Genomic DNA, 23,202 nt, shown 5'->3' with positions numbered 1-23,202 from the left:
GCATGCAGGGGGTTTATCAGAATCTGGAATCCCCCTTCAATAACAATAGCTCCCTCCCCTATATGAATAAGTATGAGGTACATGGTACAGCTACTAATTTAATAAAAAAAAAGTGTACTGTAAAAAAAAAAAAATTACAGCAGACAGTCTTTGACAAGTCCTTTATTAAAACAACAAAAATTAAAAAAATTTTCCCCCCAAAGTAGATGCAACATCAATTATGATGCCCGCAGCCATCACCGACTCAAAAAAAAAGAAAGGCTCCAGTCTCGCCAGTGGCTCCCACCATCGGATAGTTCTTAAATATCCAAGGGGCGAGGGCACCCAGTCACCCCACCCCCTTGTGACAAAATTGACCTAACATGCCCCAGTCAATGATGGTCTTTTTGTTCTCTGCAGGGAAGTAGAAGGCTGTTCCCCCTGCTTCATGTCATTGTTGGCTGGTTGTAGGGACATTAGAGATCATTTTGTTTTTTTGAAAACTTGAAAATTGGCCAGGTTTTCACACTCACAATCTTTTGAGGCATCTGTAACTTATCACTATTCAAGGGAATTTTTACCCCACAGGTGTGGCAATATTTTTCTTTGGTATGGTCAAGGCGTCAGAGACCTCTTGTGGCTTAGACTGTCAAAAAAAAAAAAAAGAATATTATAAGGAAACCAACCAAGGTCAGAAAGATGCAGACTGCCCACTTGAAAGTCCCCAATTGCACCAGAGAGGACTACCCATCACCTAGAACAGTGACCCATACTGCATGTCACAATTACAATTGGCATCATAAGGATAAACCATATAGTGCCCCTAGCACTCCCTTTTCCTTAAAAATCCCCAAATATCCAGACCTACCTGTAGAGGGCTGGGGCCAGGATCAACAGCCACGGCCAGCAAGGTTTGGTCCTCCAACATTCAACCATCCTGGAGATAGTAGTAGTGTCATCCCTGCACGCCCCCAGCATGCATGCATGCATGCATATATATATATATATATATATATATATATATATATATATATATATATATATATATATATATATATATATATATGCCTTCCAGCAGACACCAAACATTTCTCACAAAGATGGTGACAGGCAGCAGTTCTGGCCTTGACACTATCTTTGTCATGTCATTTAAAGCAGCCCCTACCTGGCCAACCACAAGATGACTGCCACGCCATCCTCTTAGTGTTCCGGCACCATCTTGCATGATGTAATTTCTGCCTTCATCGGCCATCTTGGTACGCCAAACACTGGAGGAGGAAACCACTGGTTTACTGCGGGGGGACATACTCCAGGACCTCCCAGTCTGTATGTGCGAGGAGGCGGAGGGGATGCAGGGGGACAGCGCAGCAAAGCCCAGGACCTCCTGGCTGGCATGCAGGTTAGTCCCCTCCATCCCCACTTTGGGTGCAGGAGGAAGCCAATCCCTCATTAGGGAATTCAGCTTGAAAACAAACAAAAAAACCAAAAAGGAGCTTTGGAGAACCCTCCACAGCTACCTTCTGTGTCCTCTCCATCCCATACCCCTGCAACGGACCCCCAAATCCACCCTCCAGAGAGGGATGGGACATATTCAGGGATACCTGCCTGAAATAAGGCCCTATAATAATGAAAAAGAAAAAAAAAAAAAAAAACTGTAGCTGCTGTGCTGATATTTTCAGGATGCACAAGAACTGTGGGGGCATCCTTTTAAACTTGTCTGTGCTTGTGTTTCCTGTAGCAGGTGGAGCCTCTCTCTCATGTGACCATCCGGGAGGATTACTTGGGAAAGTAGTGTTATAATGTCAGCTGTAAATTCTTTGTAAATTACTCCTGAAAGTTGTACATTTTTCTTAATAGTAAAAGTCAAATAGCCCAACTAAAGTTAAGATAAAAAAAGCCTATACATTTTAAAACCACTTCAGCATCTGTTTTACATTAATGTTTATAATTACAAACATGTTATAGTAATATATTTGTTTTAATAAAAAATTAGTTTTCAACATTTGTTTTAGTCTTTTACACTCTATGTACAACACAAACACAAAGGCTGCAAGAATATATATATGTCTCAGGTAAGGTCCATTTTGGAGCAGATGAAGGCTCTACCTCAAAACTAACTTTTTTTTTTAAACCACCAAATCTACATACCTCCAAAAATAAAATGGCCTAATAACTGTAATAAATTAAGGTTTCTTTTTAATAACTTTAACACTATGGTCTCTACTCCAGCTTTTGCAATTAGTCTTCTTCCAGGACTACAATTTCCACATTATGCATTCCATCATGGTGGCCAACTCCTAACAGCTTTCCATCACCAAGCTCCATCACTTTGGATCCACCCTCCGGGTCTGGTGCTGGATCTATCTGAATGATTGTTTGTCCTTCTTCACCAACTCCATCCTGCTCAAGTCCTGAATCCATTGCAACAAGCTCTACAGGGCTCATGACTCCACTTAATGCTCCAGAATCCTGCATTTCTGTTGTTAATACAGTAAGGGCATCCCCTTCTCCAGTCTTGCCCAACACTGTAGCATAACGCAAGCCACCAAGAGAGAACTGCTGTCCAACAGGTGCCAATGTGAGGGGAGACAGTACAGTGTACTGAGGTTGAGGAGTGTTTAAAGTGCCAGCAGAAGCTGGACGCTGAAGTCGTGGCCTCTTTGGTGGTTTTGGGGTGTTCACTGGCATCAACACAACATTCTGAAGAATAGGAGAGTGGTTTCCATCCTGCTTCTTCTGCTCTTCCAGCTGCCGTTCAAGATCTGTTGTAAAATAAACAGAACTTTATTGACTGTGTTAGATGGATGTACAAAAATAAATAAATAAATAAATAAATATGAGCAAACCTGGGTAACACACTACAGATCAAGCAAAGCATAGAATAGCTGTGTGTCGATGAAGGTTCTTCTTTATCCAGATCATGGTATAGCTAGTAGTAGGATGTCACTTTCAAATTGGACCTGTTCTTAATATGGATGACTTTTGTGTGTAAGGCAGTAAATGTTCAAGCTATTCAACCTTGTAAAAAGCAACCCTGGACAAAATGATGCCCTTTGACAAACTACTTTTGCGAGATATGGAATGGATGTGTCAGTGGACTGTAAAATTAGGTCCTTAAAAATATTATCCTTTAAGATGAATGAAGGCTACATTTTCAGACTAAAAAAGGAACTTCAGTACCTGCCAAGTTCCTGAAACACCAGGTATGAAACTGTGTGCTAACCCGAACACAAACTGCAGCTATTTGTTGGGCTTGCATTACATTGGTCTGATTGAAACAAAGTGTTTGGGGACTACTAGACATTCAGTTAAGCCCTTTCACTGCCAGAGCTGTTTTAGCATTTTTTGCACAGTTAAAAAATCATTTTAGGCCTGAAGATTACAAAAAAAACCCCAAACATTATATATTTTCTGAAAGCAGACACGCTAGAGAATAAAATAGTAGTAGTTCCAATTTTTTATGTCACACGATATTAGCGCAAAGGTCTAGGAAACGCAAAATTTCACTAAAGCTCTACTTACACTAGGGCGTTTCAAATTGCAGGTGGAATCGCCATGATTCTGCCCCCGACCTGAAAACGCGCTGTGAAAAAAAAAAAACAAAACGCTCATTTGCGAGTTCAGGCGCCATTAATTTCAATGGCACCTGAAACCGTAGCGCATTTTTTCGCGTGACAAATGCACCGCGATCGTGCAAACTAAAGTGAATTTTATGGGAAACGCAATAAATGACCCAAACTTTTGCTAAAATATGCTAAAATATAAAAGACAAGGTTGCGCCAAGTAAACAGATATGGAGGAGGTCTTGATAAATTGTGTTACGGAGGTGGTCTTGTGCTAGTATTATTGCGCTTACTCCAGCGTGCATGGCAATAAAGAACGCGTGACGCAATCAACGTTTTCAAGTGTAGGTGCCCTCGACACAACGGGTTTACGTTCGCACGTGCATATATTGTGGGGGGTGAGCCTGAATTTTTTTTGGGGGAAAAATAAAAATGTTTTACTTAACTTTTTTCCCCATCACAGAGGGCACAAAGGCAGAAGTCTGCCTGTCAGTTGTAAACACAATCCCAGTGGCTGCAGCCACTGGATTGTGTGTAAAATCCCCCGCTGTCAGGTCTATATGATGTACGGACCTGGCAATGAAAACATTAAAAGCAAGCTTGCTAGGATTGGCAATAGAAGCGTTTCCTGGACGCTGGCCAAAACAGAGGTCCAGTGTCATGCGATTCTTGTAAACAGAACACCACTCTTCAGATTCACCTTCAGGAGTGATCACATGACTAAATGCTTAGACATTAATAGAATAGCAGCCAGCAGTGGTAAATCATTAGCAGTTCCTCCAGCCAAGGTTTATTGTGCCTTCTATCATTTTCAGTCTTGATGAGGTCTAATTTTTATGAGTACACTTTAGCTCATTCTATGCGTAGCATATAGAAGGTTTAGCACGGTGTCTAAGTCGAACACACAAACACTAGAAGACTCAAAATAATGATATGCAGGTAACAGAACGTATACCTCACCTGCCAGTGTATACTGATACTGTTCATTCTGGTCCATTTGACTCCTTTTTTGTTCAAGAACTTTTTTCACTGTGTCCAGGAGACCAAATGTATGAGAAATGTTATTGAGTACTGTGACATCTACAAAATGAAAAAGCAAAATATATTAGACTTTCTATTAGTGGGTGGGTCAGGTTAGGTTTTTAGTACTGTTTCCCCATTGAGAAATGCTCGTCAGGTACACAAAAGACTCTAATCTTTCTCCACTTTATCCAAAACGAAGTAGGAAGAGAGAAAAAAGAAAAAAAAAAAAAAAAAAAAACACACACTGTCTGAAGCTCCTATTTAAAAGGAAAAGTACAGCCAAAGCATCTTTGGCTGTACTTCTGTGGAAACTGTGACCTGATTTCAGCTGACTGAAGTCACGCAGCCGGTCCAGGCTAGGGAAAGATCCCCGGCCTCAAAGTCAGGATCCACCCCAGAGTCTGGAGCAGAACCTGTCTCAGCCTCTTAGCGAAGCGCTGAGAACCTGAGCCAGCTGCTCCCTCCCCCTCCACAGCCCAGCACTGGGATGAGCAGACAGCACTGACTTACAGTCCTGCTCTCTGCTAACAGCAGAGAGGAGAACTCAGCGGTCGGGTGATCAATGACTTCTCATCCTTAGAGCCAGAGGGGGACAGATGCAGCATCGGACCAATGCTGCATCCACCTAGGTAAGTATAAATAGGGGGGGGGGGGGGGTAAGCTCTACTTCTCAATTCCTTGTGGAGAAAAAAAAAAATAAATAATTGACGACAGTGTTCATGTGACTTGCCGGCTGCAGCAAGAGATGTGTGGATGAACCTGAAACGTCCTGAACTTAAGACCCATTTTTTTCTATTAGGTTTACTGCTAGAGAACCCAAAAAGAATGGATGGCAGACTTTAGATCCACTGTGCATACTAGATCAATAAAAGTCCAGCTATCATCAGCCATGCTCAGCAAATCCTCTTTAGGCAGTACAACTTGGAAGATAAGACAGACATACCTGTTCAATGCACCAAGAATGCCAGATGAGAGCTTAATTTTTATTGATATGGTTGTATTTGCATGGGAGAAGAGCACTGCCATGCACCACCATCCCAGCAGCTAGAAGACTGACAGTGCAGCAGGGTGGCTTTGAAATGTACACTGTAAGGGCTGTTCAACGTTTGATTGCTCAGCAGTGTAGTCTTGGTGTTGAGAGAGGAAAGCTGAAGTCCTAATGAAAAGTGGGACTGTATAATTTACTAACAGAGGAAAGGTGAAAAAAAAAAAAAAAATACATCACAGGTTTTTATTTCCTTCAACAGGGAACTAGGACAGGATTTGCAACTCTATACCCCATCAAAACTCTTTGTTGGGGCTCACCTGGAAACAGAGCAGTCAAATATAGCACATCACAAAAGGAGGACTGTACAGTAAAATGGCAAGCTAATCTGGGGGCTGGGACTAAGAAAATTACTTCCTTTATTGCTGGTGGGGAGAGATATACTACCGGAAGAAATATTAAACGTTATGTGCTTCAATCAATGAGAAAAGTATTGCCAGAGCTTCCCTTAAAACGGTATTAAACCTAAAATAATTAATGAAATATATTGAAGATTACCAGTCCTTAGACGTGGTGGCTGCATTAGTCTTTTTTTCTTGCATTAGGCTTTTTTTTTTTTTCTTTCACCTGTGATCTAGACAGTAACATCTCTGGATAAAAGGGCACAGGGGCACCTATGGACTGCAGAATTGTTAGTCTGAGGGGAGGGAGAGTTAGATGTACTAGCAAATTTAGACACTAACAAATCAAAGTCAAACGCCAGTTCATACTGGAGCAACAGTTTTTTTTCTTTTGGGATAAAGACTTGACATGAATAAAAGGCAATAATTGTAGGCACCCGTCAATGGAAAATGCTTTGTCCCAACACGAATTGCTACATTTGCAGGAGAGCTTGTTCTGTTTAAAAAACAGACAAAGGCTGGATCACTAGGTGAAAATAAAAGAAATAAAGCCTAAAAAAGAAAACTAATGTAGCCATCACATCTAAGAAATGGTAAGCTGCAATGTAACAAAAGTTTGCTTTTGGGTTTTATCACCCCTTTAAGTGCAGCAACCAATCAAACCCAAACAGCAAAAAAACAAAACGAACCTCAGGGATCCTATACCCTTCCCCACCTTTCTCTCCATTTTCTCCCATTGTGCTCTTGTTAGTTTCCCTTTGTATAGGCTTCAATGTTTGTGACACACATTGTACCCCACCAGACCCTAATAGACACATTCCTGTTGAGTTTGTGAACCGGGCCTATGTGTTGTTACTTGCTCTCTGAATAGTATGCAGACTGTATAATGTAGGCATATGCTACCATTAATTTGATTTGACTTTGTTAACAGCATACAATGTCTTAAAATTTTAATAAAAAGAAAAAAAAAAAAAAAAAAAAATTTTGAACAGGAAAAATACCGAAAAGACAATTGCTAAACCTGGGATAATTTCTGTACTGTCCCACTCACCATCAATGAATTCTATCATGATTTGCAATCTCTATCAAGAATTGTAATTTAGAAGAAGTGATTAAATCATCTGCTGAACGTGCTTAATAACCGAGGGTTTATTATCACTTTACTCAACCAAAATAAAACTAAAAATAACCTGAGGTCTGCAAAGGCGTTTGGTCCATTCGTTGCTCAACACCACTCAAGAGATCTTCAATCTCATTCTGGACCTTGCTGATAACTTCATCCATGAGTCCAACATCGGAGATTCCCTTCCAGAAAAGCAGAGTCTCCTCTGAAAGAAAAATCCATACACATACATTACAGCAACACTGTGCATCCTTAGGATTTATTGCTCGTGTCCAAGTATAGCCGCAACTTTTATCCGCTCTTACATGGGAAGAACAACTGTTGCCAAGGCATTGACATTCTAGTATTAACATGCTCTTGATTTGTTAATGGACTTTAAAACAAGCTGTCGTTGACCTTTGTAGCTACAGGCACTGTTGAGCAGCTCCTCCTCAAAAGTTACAGCAGAAGCAAAACAGGTGACAGGAGGAGCATCCCATCCTACTCCCTCTTTCTTCCAGTGACTTATAAAGCCCTCCAATTTGTAATTTAAACACAGAGCTTGTTTTCTGGGAAGTATGACAGGGTGAACTAAGCTACTGAGAGAAAGTGCTTCTACTGTGAGCTTGGAGGATAAATTGCTCCATAATGCCTTCAGCTAAAGAGATTAGTGAGGTTTCCGCTACCTACTGAGCTGAAATACCTCCCTTCTTTCCCTGCAAAACCTACTAATTAAGGAGTTCCACAATGAGCAATGTTAAATGCTCATATACACAAGCTTGTACCCAAGCTTTTCTGCTCCCTATACAAGAAAACAGGAGCATAAAAATAGCTTCAAGCAGCTTAAAAAAAAAAAAAAAAAAAAAAAAAAAAAAAACCTACAGGAACTGCAGCACATTTGAAAATATGCCAGCTTATAAACTGTTAAATCTAAGGAGGTGTAGGCCACCTTGTGGACATCTCTTCTACTAACCACTTGACGTGACCTGGCCATTTTTTGCTATACAGTGCTGCGTTATGCTGTACATAAATTATATTTATGTAATTGCTTCCCACAAATAGAGCTTTCATTTAGTGGTATTTGATCAGCTCTGCGTTTATTTTTTGTGCTATAAAATGTAAAAACCCTGAATAAAAAAAAATAATCAAAAACAATTTCTTCATAAATTTAGATTTAGGCCAAAATGTATTCTGCTACATATGTTTAGTAAAAAAAAAAATCCCAACAGACGTATATTGATTGGTTATTGATTGTACAAATGGCGGTATATATACACTAGATTGTTTAAAAAAAAAAAAAAAAGTTTCAAAACTAGTAAGTGCGGCGATCAACTTATAGCAGGACTGTGATATTGCAGCGGATAGTCTGACACTGACACTTTGTGGGAACCAGTGACAATAATACAGTGATCAGTGCTAAAAATACACAGTCAATGTATTAATAACACTTGCTGAGAAGGGGTTAAAAATCTAGGGCGATGGGTTCAGTGTGTGCTAGGCCGGTGTTTTTGTGTACTGTGTGCACCGTTTTTACTAGGGGATCTGCTAGATTTTATTCCCTGCAGATCGCTGCAGATAGAACACAGCTGTGCCTTGCTTACATAGGTAGAGCTATGTTCTGTCTCCTCGGTGATCAACAGGTGCAGGCGCTTATCCATTGGCCAGTACCTGATGATCGGCTTCTGCTGTATCCAATCACAGCAGATGCAGCACTCTGGCATCAGGAACACACCCCCCCCAGTGGTGGAAGTACAAAATCATGTTTATATATGTGATTTTGCACAAAACGTCCGCCCTGTAGCAGAAAATCTGCTATAAGGTGGACGGCCAGTGGTTCATTTTATTTTTACTGACGGCTGGGAGTACAGCTGTTGATACACTAAAATCTGTAATTCCTGGCGTTCTGCTTTCAATGCAAATGAAAGCACTTAAAATGTTATTAAAGTCTATTTTTTTTTTTTTTTTTTTTTTAAATTAAAAATAACAAACATGTTATACTTACCTGCCCTGTGCAATGGTATTGCACAGAGCAGCCCAATCCTCCTCTTCTCAGGTTCCCAGCCAGCGATCCTGGCTCCTCCTCTTCTTGGTGTGTCCCCATAGCAAGCCACTTGCACATGGTGTCTGCTCACTTCCAAGCTGTATGTCTATGGAGCCGTGCTCCATAGATAACACAGCAGGACTTACTCCCCCCCCCCCACTACACAAGCCTTAACCCAGGTAACGGCAGACACCGCAAGGATCCTGAACATCTGCATTATCATCTTATTTTTTAGCCCAAGTCATGATGTTTCATTTAGAGTGCCAAGTTTAGGGGAGGGATAAAGATAATAGACAGTGTGAAGCTAATTGTTTAGGATAGGTTAGAGGTAAGGGGCACCAGTGCGCATACAAATTCCCCATTTGTTTTTGGTGGCAAAAGCTCTGCACTTTATTGTACCATGTAGAGCTCTTGAGCCAAACGTTAAAGTACTGGATGGCTGTACGGCTTCTGTCTTGACTTACCCGATATCTCTTCTCCCTCTTTCCTGCTTCGGTCATCTCTGTTTAATTGCAGTGTGGCAGTAAGTCCAGAACCCCACTCTGTACTGCCATCCTCAATGGTCTCCTCAGACAAAGTAACAGAAGAAAGACAGCCTAGCAAGGGATAAACAATATGACTCTGGATAGTTAGTCGTGCACTTTATCTCCCTACTGATTTTAATAATACTAATGCTGGCAAAAGCATAGGCAAGATAACTTGTGATGAACAAGCATAAAACATGCCAGTGGGTGCAGGAATGAGTCTTATGGAACTAGAGAACAAACACTGTTATAGGTCTCTTATAGGCTGCTCACTTTATATCCAGGAACAGCCACATTGAATGCAACTTTCACAAACAGCAGGGAATAAATCAATCCTACATATGTTTACTGTAACAGAAAACAACCCAATCAAATATCAAACAGCACAGCTTGTATATAAAAATGGGAAAATGTACTCCTCTAGGCTGGGATGGAAAAAAAAAAAATTTTTTAAAAAAAAAATCGCAGTGAGCAAATAACCTTGAATAAAGTCCCATGGAGACTAGGGAATGTGCCCCTGAAGATTCTCCATTCAGAACTACTCACCAGATAGGTGATCTGAGACAATGAAAAAAAACTTTGGGGAAGATGAACCCAGCTAGCTCTTCATGATTCTTACCTGTACGACACAGTCTGCATAGGGTCACCGATCATTTTATTTATATATATATATACAGTCATGGCCGAAATTGTTGGCACCCTTGATATTTTTCCTGAAAATCAAGTATTTCACACAAAAAAGGTATTGCATTAACACATGTTTTGCTATACACATGTTTATTCCCTTTGTATGTATTGGAACAAATATAAAACAGAGGCAGAAAAGCAAATATGACATAATGTCACACAAAACCCCAAAAATGGGCTGGACAAAAGTATTGGCACCCTTAACTTAATATTTGGTTGCACACCCTTTGGAAAACATAACTGAAATCAGTCGCTTCCTATAACCATCAATAAGCTTCTGACACCTCTCACCCGGAATTTTGGACCACTCTTCCTTTGCAAACAGCTCCAGGTCTCTCTTATTGGAAGGACACCTTTTCCCAACAGCAATTTTAAGATCTCTCCACAGGTGTTCAATGGGATTTAGATCTGGGCTCATTGCTGGCCACTTCAGAACTCTCCAGCGCTTCTTTGCCATCCATTTCTGAGTGCTTTTTGACGTATGTTTGGGGTCATTGTCCTGCTGGAAGACCCAGGATCTTGGACGCAAACCCAGCTTTCTGACACTGGGCCCTACAGTGCGACCCAAAATCCTTTGGTAATCCTCAGATTTCATGATGCCTTGCACACAGTCAAGGCACCCAGTGCCAGAGGCAGCAAAACAACCCCAAAACATCATTGAACCTCCACCATATTTTACCGTAGGTACTGTGTTTTGTTCTTTGTAGGCCTCATTCCGTTTTCGGTAAACAGTAGAATGATGTGCTTTACCGAAAAGCTCTATCTTGGTCTCATCTGTCCACAAGACGTTTTCCCAGAAGGCTTTTGGCTTACTCAAGTACATTTTGGCAAACTGTAGTCTTGCTTTTTTATGTCTCTGTGTCAGCAGTGGGGTCCTCCTGGGTCTCCTGCCATAGCGTTTCATTTCATTTAAATGTCGACGGATAGTTCGCGCTGACACTGATGCTCCCTGAGCCTGCAGGACAGCTTGAATGTCTTTGGAACATGTTTGGGGCTGCTTATCCACCATCCGGACTATTCTGCGTTGCAATCTTTCATCAATTTTCCTCATCCGTCCACGACCAGGGAGATTAGCTACAGTGCCATGGGTTGCAAACTTCTTGATAATGTTGCGCACTGTGGACAAAGGCAAATCTAGTTCTCTGGAGATGGACTTGTAACCTTGAGATTGTTGATATTTTGCCACAATTTTGGTTCTCAGGTCCTCAGACAGTTCTCGTCTCCTCTTTCTGTTGTCCATGCTTAGTGTGGCACAGACAGACACACAATGCAAAGGTTAAGTGAACGTCTCTCCTTTTTATCTGCTTTCAGGTGTGATTTCTATATTGCCCACACCTGTTACTTGCCCCAGGTGAGTTTACAGGAGCATCACATGCTTGTAACATTCTTATTTATCCGCAGTTGTGAAAGGGTGCCAATACTTTTGTCCAGCCCATTTTTGGAGGTTTGTGTGACATTATGTCGAATTTGCTTTCTTTCCTCCCTTTTTTTGTTTTGTCCCAATACACACAAAGGGAATAAACATGTGTATAGCAAAACATGTGTTAATGCAATACGTTTCGTGAGAAATACATGATTTCCTGGAGAAATATCAAGGGTGCCAACAATTTCGGCCATGACTGTATATATATTATTTTTTTTTTATTTATTTATTTTAGGTGCTTATATAGCACCATCAATTTACGCAGAGCTTTACATATATATTGTACATTCACATCAGTCCCTAACCCTCAAGGGGTGTACAATCTAAAGTCCCTAACTTACATTCACACATACTAGAGACAATTTAGACAGGATCCAATTAACCTACCAGCATATCTTTGGAGTGTGGGAGAAAACCGGAGTACCCAGAGGAAACCCATGCAGGCACAGGGAGAACATGCAAACTCCAGGCAAGTGGTGCCGTGGCTGGGATTCGAACCAACGACCCTAGTACTGCCAGGCAGAAGTGCTAACCATTTACCCACTGTGCTGCTATATATATATATATATATATTTGTGAGGATGGAAGAGATCACTTTACATGATTACTGAGAGAGTGTCAAGGGAACGGTACATAGGTACATATGGTGGGTGCATGTTTTACTGTCTGACCCACCTTGATTTTGGGAAGAGTTCCACAGACCTGCTTTACCGTAATTTAGGCCATCAGGACTTAAGTATTTAAGTGTAAAATTTAATCCATACCTTCCGTAGTCTGGGTCTGTACCACACTAGTTTGTCCTGGAACAGGAGCACGGGCACTGCTGATCAGAAGGTCAAACTTTGTACTTCGGCAAGTGTTCGTGCAAAGTTTATCATGCTGATAAAAGTCAATCTGCCCTGAATCCATCATTTTTCTGCAGAAAAGAGAAAATATTTTGCTAAATGTCAGTTTTATGTGTTAAATGTACATTGGCACTTCCTGTGCTCTGCATATATTTCTTACAAAAAACATAATGGACTCTGGCAGTATGCAACAGGTAATGCATATATCAGAGTCCGGTAAACATAGTTTGTATGGCAAACATTAGGTTTCCAATGGGAACAAACACACATACACACCTTAGGGTTAGCAAAGGTAGCCCCAAAATTTTTCTCTTTATGTTTAAAATCAAGACAAACATATAGGCTGGCCATATGATAAAATCAGAGGTTCTCACATTTTCTAGAATTTAATGGTTACAAAGGTCAACGACCCAGCCCAGTGTACCACATTAAAAAGGAAAAGTTCAGAGGTGCCCACCTTAGCATGACTCCCTCCAGGCGGATGGCTCTCTTCCAATCTTTCAGAGTTGATTTTCCAGCCAAATGTACAAAGTGTTTTGGACTAATCATCTGGTCATTAAACTGCAGTGAGATAGTAACAGGTGAATAAAAATACATATAAATACAATGTGAATGTGATATCAGATAAATACCCTTTAAACCTACACTAATTCCAAATTGGAAAAAACTTTCAACCCTTGAAAGTGAATAATCAAATAAATTAATCCAAAAAGACAATATTCCCTCTTTTTTCAACTACCTATGTGTGCAACAACAAAAAAATCCCCATATATTTCTAAACGTGAACTACCAGAAAATCATAAAGTCCAAAGTCCCAATAATCAAAACAAAATCATAAAAGTCCAGTGTCTCAATATTCAAAATAATGAAACCAAAAAGTTATGAATCTTGCAACGTTGATTGTGTTTAGTGAATTATGTGAAAAACCTCAAAGAAAAAGAAACTCACAATAGTGCATTACCGTAATAAAATCAGAAGGAAAAAAAAAAAAATATCTTATATATATACGCTTACATGCACACACAAATGTGTATCATAGAATTGTGCCACACTAAGTGATAGTGACACACTAGTGAAAACCTTCCAAACAATTAATAAAAATACTTGTGCTCAAAAAACTCTGAAATCCTGAAGTGAAACACTCAGTGAAATTGCTATCCACACGTGACACTTCTAGTGAGTAAGGCAAATATACCCTTACCAACCGTAGAGAAAAACCACGCCTTTATAATATATTTAGTAGAAATCCTCCAAAAGAACTTTCTCCTCCTCTCCTCCTTGCACTTATTGTCAGGGTGATGTTATAATGCCATCCACTTTCACAGGTCTGTAATCATGGTTTTACCAGGCTCCAGTATAATAAATATTTGCCATGATATACCTCCATGTATTTAAAGTAGCATTTTAATAAATCTTCTTACATAAAAATATGCGATTAGAGCAGAAAACCCCACTTAATGGGGATTACCAGGCAGTTCCCCCAGTTTTCCAGGCAGTTCATACACAGGTATCCAGCGATTCCCCAACAAAGATGGCCGCTGTAACACTTCCGGTTCCTGTTTCTTACGTATGACGTCACTTCCTCCTGACGCGTTTCGTCACTTCCGGGACTTAATCATAAGAGAGAGTCTCTCTTATGATTAAGTCCTGGAAGTGACGAAACGCGTCAGGAGGAAGTGACGTCATACGTAAGAAACAGGAACCGGAAGTGTTACAGCGGCCATCTTTGTTGGGGAATCGCTGGATACCTGTGTATGAACTGCCTGGAAAACTGGGGGAACTGCCTGGTAATCCCCATTAAGTGGGGTTTTCTGCTCTAATCGCATATTTTTATGTAAGAAGATTTATTAAAATGCTACTTTAAATACATGGAGGTATATCATGGCAAATATTTATTATACTGGAGCCTGGTAAAACCATGATTACAGACCTGTGAAAGTGGATGGCATTATAACATCACCCTGACAATAAGTGCAAGGAGGAGAGGAGGAGAAAGTTCTTTTGGAGGATTTCTACTAAATATATTATAAAGGCGTGGTTTTTCTCTACGGTTGGTAAGGGTATATTTGCCTTACTCACTAGAAGTGTCACGTGTGGATAGCAATTTCACTGAGTGTTTCACTTCAGGATTTCAGAGTTTTTTGAGCACAAGTATTTTTATTAATTGTTTGGAAGGTTTTCACTAGTGTGTCACTATCACTTAGTGTGGCACAATTCTATGATACACATTTGTGTGTGCATGTAAGCGTATATATATAAGATATTTTTTTTTTTTTCCTTTCTTCTGATTTTATTACGGTAATGCACTATTGTGAGTTTCTTTTTCTTTGAGGTTTTTCACATAATTCACTGAACACAATCAACGTTGCAAGATTCATAACTTTTTGGTTTCATTATTTTGATTATTGAGACACTGGACTTTTATGATTTTGTTTTGATTATTGGGACTTTGGACTTTATGATTTTCTGGTAGTTCACGTTTAGAAATATATGGGGATTTTTTTGTTGTTGCACACATAGGTAGTTGAAAAAAGAGGGAATATTCTCTTTTTGGATTAATTTATTTGAATAAAAATACATGTTGTTAGTACTGCAGGTGTTTTATACACAAAAGTACAGATTAAAAAAAATAAATAAATGAAAAACCTTATCCAATTACCTTGACACATTTGACATTGATCCCAGGACAAACAAATTTCTTCCACAGTAAAACGGCCTTGCTGTCTCCACAGGTGATGGGATATGCAATGTCAATGTCCTCACCCAGTTCCACTGTACCACCATCTACAAGGAAAGAGTTAAATTATTAATGTCAATAATTGACATTAAAGAGAAAGAAAAGTAAAGCAAAACATTTCACTAACCTAAGGTATCCCCCATCTTTAGAGTGTGAGTCTCAAGAGACACAACCGCTGCATTGGTATCAGACATCTCCTCGTACATTCTGCATGGACAGAACTTCATACTGTTAGATCAACAGATATAAAATATGAAAACAGATAAAATGTGAGAATCAATAACAATACTTTAATAGGAAAACAAGCAAGCTGAGCTGGTTTGTCCTCTAATGCCGATTGTTTCATGTGGACCCTACAGCTTCATTACTTTGAGTGACCAACCCCAAACAAGTATGGAAAAGTGGCAAGGACTACACTAATCTGAATACTTAGTTTATGTCAGTAGCTCACAAGGCGCAGAAGGCAAGGAGCTAGCATTTTCATAAGGATGTCATCCCCCATATCCCCTTTAAAATTAACCTGATCCCAAAAAGTGAAGATTTGCTATGCTATAGGGAACATTTGGAAATGTTGTGCCTAAGCAGTACCCTGACAGTGAACCTTAAATTCCTTCAAAGGAAAAAAAACATAGCACTCATATGTGAAGGCAACCAGGCAATCCTTGTGCCTACATTCTCATAACTGTATACTGGCAGTGGGATATTGAATGCACTGTTGCCTCTGACTGCTAATCTCAGGAGACTTGATGATGTCACTAATGTTTTGCTCACTGTATTCCTTGCCAAAGGCTCTGACCTGAGGAGTCAAAGCCCTGCCTCTACCAAGATGGTCACTTCTATACAGCAAAACAAGGCATAGTAAAATCTAATGGAGAAAATTTGCTTCATGGAGGCCACAGGAAATACTAGTAACAAGTCATATAATCAAAGTTGCTTGCACTGAGGATATGTACAACATAATAAAAAATCCATAAAATACATTTTGAGATTCTACACAGGCTCCTTTTCAAACATGAAGAACTATTGAAGTACGCCCCTTGAGGGTTAGGGAATGGCTGGTGTGAATGTACAATATACATGTAAAGCACTGCAAAAATTGATGGCGCTATACAAGCACCTGCAATAAATAAAAATAAATAAGCATGAAGTAATTAATGCCCAATACTCAATACATGAGAGAGCAGATCCCTGCAACACCCCCACCCAGCAGGAAGAACACTGAAGCTGATGTGTAATGTACTGGTGTGTAATGTGCATGCAAGATTTTGGCTAGGTTCACTTCTATGCGTGTCTGGAACGAGCTGAGAATTGTGCGCTTTCCCAACACGCACAATTCTCAACAGTGCCCTCGACACATCTGCTAACACACGCACCAAACATCATGGTGTTGTAGCACAATGTGGTATGGTGTGACAATTTTGGTAAAGGGTCGGGGACTTTTCTGCGCACAGAACAGCCCACTTAAATGAATGGGCTGCCCTAATAGCGATGTGCAGGAACATGTGAAAACTGCAACATCACACTTGTAGGTGTGAACCTAACCTTAGAAGCTTACACATATTAATTCATTCCAGTGACTACAATAATCATTTATTCTAGAAACTAGAAAGAATTTATCCACATGTGTGCATTCACACTGATATGCATGTAAACCACTACAATATACCCTGGAATTTGAGACACTAGAAAACATAGAAAGGGAAAAATCTGACAGGGGGAGTTGTACATAAGTCAATCTGTAGATTGACTTCTGTACTACCTCCCTGCCCATACATAGATCGAAATTTGGCCATTTCCTACTAAACCAGACAAATTTTAATCCATGAATGGTCATGTTTGTATGGATACAGAACAGTGAAAACACAGCCTGTCACAGAACCACATCAAGGAATGGTCTTGTGTTTATATTTTGGGACAAGGCAAGAAAAGGCCCCTTGAACCTGGGAGTGAAAATTGCCTCTTTTTACTGATCTGAACCATAGGTGCATTGTCGTCTATGGAAAAATGTCCATAACTGCGTTAAGATCAATAATACAGCGATGAGTACAGAGCTTTTTTAAAAAAAAATAGAAAATTTTACAGTGATTTACATGTATACAGGCATATATTGCAACAGCAGCAATTACAGGTGAAACTCGAAAAATTAGAATATCGTGCAAAAGTTCATTTATTTCAGCAACTTAAAAGGTGAAACTAATATATGAGATAGACTCATTACATGCAAAGCAACATAGTTCAAGCTGTGATTTGTCACAATTGTGATGATTATGGCTTACAGCTCATGAAAACCCCAAATCCACAATCTCAGAAAATTAGAATATTGTGAAAAGGTGCAATATTCTAGGCTCAAAGTGTCCCACTCTAATCCGCTAGAATATTGTTCTAATATTCTAATTTTCTGAGATTGTGGATTTGGGGCTCATATGAGCTGTAAGCCATAATCATCACAATTATGACAAATCACGGGGTTCATATGAGCTGTAAGCCATAATCATCACAATTATGACAAATCATGGCTTGAACTATCTTGCTTTACATGTAATGAGTCTATCTCATATATTAGTTTCACTGTGCCCCATCACTGGCGTCATTGGGAGGAACCGTGCCCCATCACTGGCGTCATTGGGAGGAACCGTGCCCCATCACTGGCGTCATTGGGAGGAACCGTGCTCCATCACTGGCGTCATTGGGAGGAACCGTGCTCCATCATTGGTGTCAATGGGCCCCATTGTGAGGAACTGTGCCTCATCATTGGTATCATTGGGAGAAACTGTGCCTCATCATTGCTATCATTGGGAGGAACTGTGCCTCATCATTGCTATCATTGGGAGGAACTGTGCCTCATCATTGCTATCATTGGGAGGAACTGTGCCTCATCATTGCTATCATTGGGAGGAACTGTGCCTCATCATTGCTATCATTGGGAGGAACTGTGCCTCATCATTGCTATCATTGGGAGGAACTGTGCCTCATCATTGCTATCATTGGGAGGAACTGTGCCTCATCATTGCTATCATTGGGAGGAACTGTGCCTCATCATTGCTATCATTGGGAGGAACTGTGCCTCATCATTGCTATCATTGGGAGGAACTGTGCCTCATCATTGCTATCATTGGGAGGAACTGTGCCTCATCATTGCTATCATTGGGAGGAACTGTGCCCCATCATTGCTATCATTGGGAGGAACTGTGCCTCATCATTGCTATCATTGGGAGGAACTGTGCCTCATCATTGCTATCATTGGGAGGAACTGTGCCTCATCATTGCTATCATTGGGAGGAACTGTGCCTCATCATTGCTATCATTGGGAGGAACTGTGCCTCATCATTGCTATCATTGGGAGGAACTGTGCCTCATCATTGCTATCATTGGGAGGAACTGTGCCTCATCATTGCTATCATTGGGAGGAACTGTGCCTCATCATTGCTATCATTGGGAGGAACTGTGCCTCATCATTGCTATCATTGGGAGGAACTGTGCCTCATCATTGCTATCATTGGGAGGAACTGTGCCTCATCATTGCTATCATTGGGAGGAACTGTGCCTCATCATTGCTATCATTGGGAGGAACTGTGCCTCATCATTGCTATCATTGGGAGGAACTGTGCCTCATCATTGCTATCATTGGGAGGAACTGTGCCTCATCATTGCTATCATTGGGAGGAACTGTGCCTCATCATTGCTATCATTGGGAGGAACTGTGCCTCATCATTGCTATCATTGGGAGGAACTGTGCCTCATCATTGCTATCATTGGGAGGAACTGTGCCCCATCATTAGCGCCATTGTGCCCCATAGTTGGTGTCATTGGCAGAAACTGTGCCCCATCACTCGTGTCATTGGGAGGAACTGTGCCCCATCACTCGCGTCATTGGGAGGAACTGTGCCCCATCACTCGCGTCATTGGGAGGAACTGTGCCCCATCACTCGCGTCATTGGGAGGAACTGTGCCCCACCATTGGTGTCAATGGGCCCCATTGTTGGCGTCATTGGGAGGAACAGTGCCCCATTGTTGGTATCATTGGGAGGAACTGTGCCTCATCATTGGTATCATTGGGAGGAACTGTGCCTCATCATTGGTATCATTGGGAGGAACTGTGCCCCATAGTTGGTGTCTGTCACGGTGTGCCTGCAGAGCTGCCCCCTCCCCCCCCCCCCTCCTCCTAGTGCCTGTATATTTCATTCAGTATAGATGGGGAAGCCAACACCAAAACGCGGACGGGCTGTCCTGTTAGCAAGATCCACGATAAGTTAGGGACCACAAGTGCCTTCAAGAAGAGCCGGTCAGGTCCCCCTTGCCGGCACTTGTGAAATGGAGGGGGGGAGGGGGGCCTGCAGAGCTGCCCCCAGCCCCCCAGTGCCTGTGTGACACCTTCCTTCCCCCCTTCTCATCCCGTCACGGCCCTTTGAAGCCGGGCCACACAGGTTGAGAAGTGTTACTTTCCTCACCATGCCACAGTCATTTTCCTCCCACCCGGCGGGAGGAAGATGACCCCCTGCGGCGAGATTCACGCCTCGCCTGGACATACGGCAGGGAGGTTCTGGGACAGGGCTGCCGGCTTGATGCCGCGAGCCCCCCACCCCCCGGCAAGTGCGGCGCGGGCACGAGATTGGCAGAAACTGTGGAGGAACGGTGCCCCACCGTTGGTGTCACTGGGAGGAACGGTGCCCCACCGTTGGTGTCACTGGGAGGAACGGTGCCCCACCGTTGGTGTCACTGGGAGGAACGGTGCCCCACCGTTGGTGTCACTGGGAGGAACGGTGCCCCACCGTTGGTGTCACTGGGAGGAACGGTGCCCCACCGTTGGTGTCACTGGGAGGAACGGTGCCCCACCGTTGGTGCCATTGTGCCCCATTGTTGGTGTCATTGGGAGGAACTGTGCCCCATAGTTTGTGGCATTGGCAGAAACTGTGCCCCATAGTTGGTGTCATTGAGAGGAACTATGGTCCATCATTGGTGTTGGTGAATGAAATGGTGCCTCCAGGATCAGATAAAAGCAAGCAAAGGGCCACAGTTTGGAGACCATTTATTCAGCGCTATGAAGGGGTTAACTGTGCCTAGCAAGTGTTCATGTGTTGACTGTATGGTGCTTCAAGTCCCTGGTCACACTGGGTGCGACTTAGCATGCGATTTGCATGCCATATGACTTGCAATTCACACCCTATTGTCCGCGATTACAGCGGTCATAACGGTGCGGTTACGACTTGCTCAGAGCCGCACCGGTTTCTAAAGTAGTGTATGCACGTTTGGTGCCATTTGCATAGACATCTGTGTCAGATGTCTTGCAAATTGCACCTCAAATTGGTATGTCATCCGACTTAGAAATTGTGCAACTTCACTGTAAGTCACACAATTTTTTTAATTTCGGATCGGTGTGACCAGGGTGTTACTAAGGGATATGCTGGTTTTTACTCCCTCCTTTGCTGGGAGACAAAAAAAAAAATCTCCTAGATTGTAAGCTCAAAAGAGCAGGGCCCTCGATCCCCTCGTGTATTGTATTGTTACTGTCTTGTCTCATGTTCTGTCCCCCTTGCTACTGTACAGTGCTGAGCATACCCTTTGGCGCTATATAAATACTGTATAATAATAATAATATGGTACATCGCCACTGTAAGTAGAGAGCTTTGTGTTGTTTACTAACACAGAGCTCTCTCCAGTCACTCACTCCGCTGATCCCAGCCATAAATCAATGGCTGGGACCCAGCGATCAGCGTGTGCTGGAGCAAGTGACAACACAGCTGGGTCAGTGGGCAGGCACGCACCCCTAGCAAATTATGTATATATATGCGATTCTGTGCAACCACAGAATCGCGTATATATACATTGCATGGTCTGACACTGGTTTTTAGACATAAGTAAATGATTACGTCTATGTGCAAAAGGCCTAATGCATTGGACAATGAAATTTTTCCATTGCACGCACTTACCCATGGGGAATAGGTTGCAGCTGCAGAATAACCTGCGTCTTGGTGTCCTCGGGGTCCTCCCCTTCCGTACAATCGCTAGGAATCACCACAACGTCCCCCATGGGGACAGTCACCTCCGCATTGGCCATCTGTCACATGGGTGGCTTTGCCGCATTCAGTAATCTGTTAAATAGAAAGTTTGTGAACTCTGTATGATCAGAAGACATGGCACAAAGCTGCATACACACCCCATGACTACAAACATTGCACAACTCCCCCACCCCCTCATTCCACTCACACAACACCAACTGCAGGAACATGAATCACAAGGAAAATAAAACTCTGCCTTTTCTCCCAACCCACACCACTGACACACCTGCGGGGCTCAGCTCACTATAGAGACCACTCCAAGCCGCCCTTCACAGTGGCACATTTCAGTCCATGCTATCGGCCGAATCCCTCCTCTCCCCGGCTGTTCACTACTACTCAACTCCCCGGGATTGCCCGGACCTCACCAGAACGCGCATGTGCTATTCACTCCTACCGAACCGGCGCACTCCCGCCACTTCCGGTCAGATGAGCGCGCACACGAGCCGATGAAGAAGCTTGATCTCCCAGCCAATCAGCGCGCGAGATACAGGAAAGAGGAGGGTGTTGGTAGAAGCGTTGTCCCACGCTGCTCAGCTCCACGCATGTCAGCTTGTATTGACTTGTCCCATCTGTAAATGGCTGAAACTTTGTCTCACTAACATTGTTTGAGTACTGTGTATCATCAACAATTGACTTTTCTTTTCCTGAAAATCATTTTCATTTCCTGTTGCTTTTCAGTCCTGCTTTTTGCAGTCACTTCCTGTTTACATGCAGCCAATATTTACGTGGACTTGCTGATAGTGACAACAGTGGACCATGCATGTGAAATTAGCCCTGGTTCGCATATCTGCAGCCATTCATCTGAATGGACTCCCAGGACACACAGGGAAGAAGTCCCTGCACTTTTTTGGAAAACGCAGCCCACACGGGAACCTCAGTTTCCAGTATGCTTGCGCTGTCCAGTGTGGGTGGCGTGCCATTAGAATTAATGGCAGCCGCTCGTGGGTCTCACATTCCTCTGTGCAGGTGGTGCGGTTGCACGTATTTTTGTTTGGATCCGCAGCCGCACCACCCGCACAGATGTGAACCAAGCCGTAGGGTTGCTACCACATTCCTTTAAACCCAAACACACATTATCCACTTGTCCTCCAAAGGATTTACCCCCCTTCCAGACCAGGCCATTTTTTGCGTTACGGCGCTTTGTTGCTTTGACAATTGCGCGGTCATGTAACGCTGCACCCAAATGAAATTTACATCCTTTTTTTCCCTTGAATAGAGCTTTCTTTCGGTGGTATTTGATCGCCTGTGTGTTTTTCATTTTTTGCACATTTTTTTACAAAGTCACAATTTTAAGGAAAAAACAATATTTGTGACTTTTTGATTTTAAACATGTCCAGTAAAAAAATTTATAAAACCAAATTTCGTTATACATTTGGGCCAAAATGTATTCTGCTACATGTCTTTGCTAAAAAAAAAATCCCAATACGTGTAAATGAATTGGTTTACATGAAAGTTATAGCATTTACAAATGTCGGTATACAGGTGAAACTCAAAAAATTAGAATATTGTGCAAAAGTTCATTTATTTCAGTAATGCAACTTAAAAGGTGAAACTAATATATGAGATAGACTCATTACATGCAAAGCAAGATAGTTCAAGCCGTGATTTGTCATAATTGTGATGATTATGGCTTACAGCTCATGAAAACCCCAAATCCACAATTTTAGAAAATTAGAATATTGTGAAAAGGTGCAATATTGTCAGGGATCTCCTCGATCCCTGCCGCGATGGTCCCGGCGCAGGCGCACTGCTCCGCCCTGTACACGGGCACTAGGTCCGGGCCGGCCGCGGCGTTCGAGTTCGCGCATGCACAGTAGAAGCCGCGGCCGCCCGCTG

General features: G+C 42.1%; 1 protein-coding gene across 2 annotated transcripts; it reads right to left on the bottom strand.

The window, feature by feature from the left end:
* Positions 1–1,938: 1,938 nt before the first annotated feature.
* On the bottom strand, positions 1,939–21,786 carry GMEB1 (glucocorticoid modulatory element binding protein 1). Of its 2 annotated transcripts, none has more exons than XM_089686270.1 (10): positions 21,593–21,786; positions 21,238–21,399; positions 15,438–15,538; positions 15,233–15,357; positions 13,031–13,134; positions 12,493–12,644; positions 9,559–9,690; positions 7,142–7,279; positions 4,503–4,622; positions 1,939–2,741 (listed from the first exon to the last, which is right to left on the bottom strand). In XM_089686270.1, the coding sequence occupies exons 2-10, from the start codon at positions 21,363–21,365 to the stop codon at positions 2,218–2,220; spliced, it is 1,524 nt and encodes a 507-aa protein (XP_089542396.1). In that variant the 5' UTR covers positions 21,366–21,399; positions 21,593–21,786; the 3' UTR covers positions 1,939–2,217. The 2 variants fall into 2 exon arrangements, with proteins under 2 accessions (XP_089542396.1, XP_089542397.1); XM_089686271.1 differs by having other exon boundaries at positions 15,438–15,517; positions 21,593–21,785.
* Positions 21,787–23,202: the final 1,416 nt, after the last annotated feature.

The sequence above is a fragment of the Staurois parvus genome, unplaced genomic scaffold (assembly GCF_062004578.1).
Source record: "Staurois parvus isolate SC_StPar_1 unplaced genomic scaffold, SC_StPar_1.0 ptg000394l, whole genome shotgun sequence".
NCBI classification, from domain to species: Eukaryota; Metazoa; Chordata; class Amphibia; order Anura; family Ranidae; genus Staurois; species Staurois parvus.
This window is presented reverse-complemented; position numbering and strand designations above follow the sequence as displayed.

Excerpts from the sequence above, each read along its gene's own strand:
- GMEB1 (XM_089686270.1), bottom strand. The coding sequence starts at position 21,365 with ATGGCCAATGCGGAGGTGACTGTCCCCATGGGGGACGTTGTGGTGATT. Across the intron at positions 7,280-9,558 it reads AGAGGGAGAAGAGATATCGG|AGGAGACTCTGCTTTTCTGG; the intron begins GTAAGTCAAGAC and ends TTTTTCTTTCAG. Across the intron at positions 4,623-7,141 it reads AACGCCTTTGCAGACCTCAG|ATGTCACAGTACTCAATAAC; the intron begins GTTATTTTTAGT and ends TTCATTTTGTAG.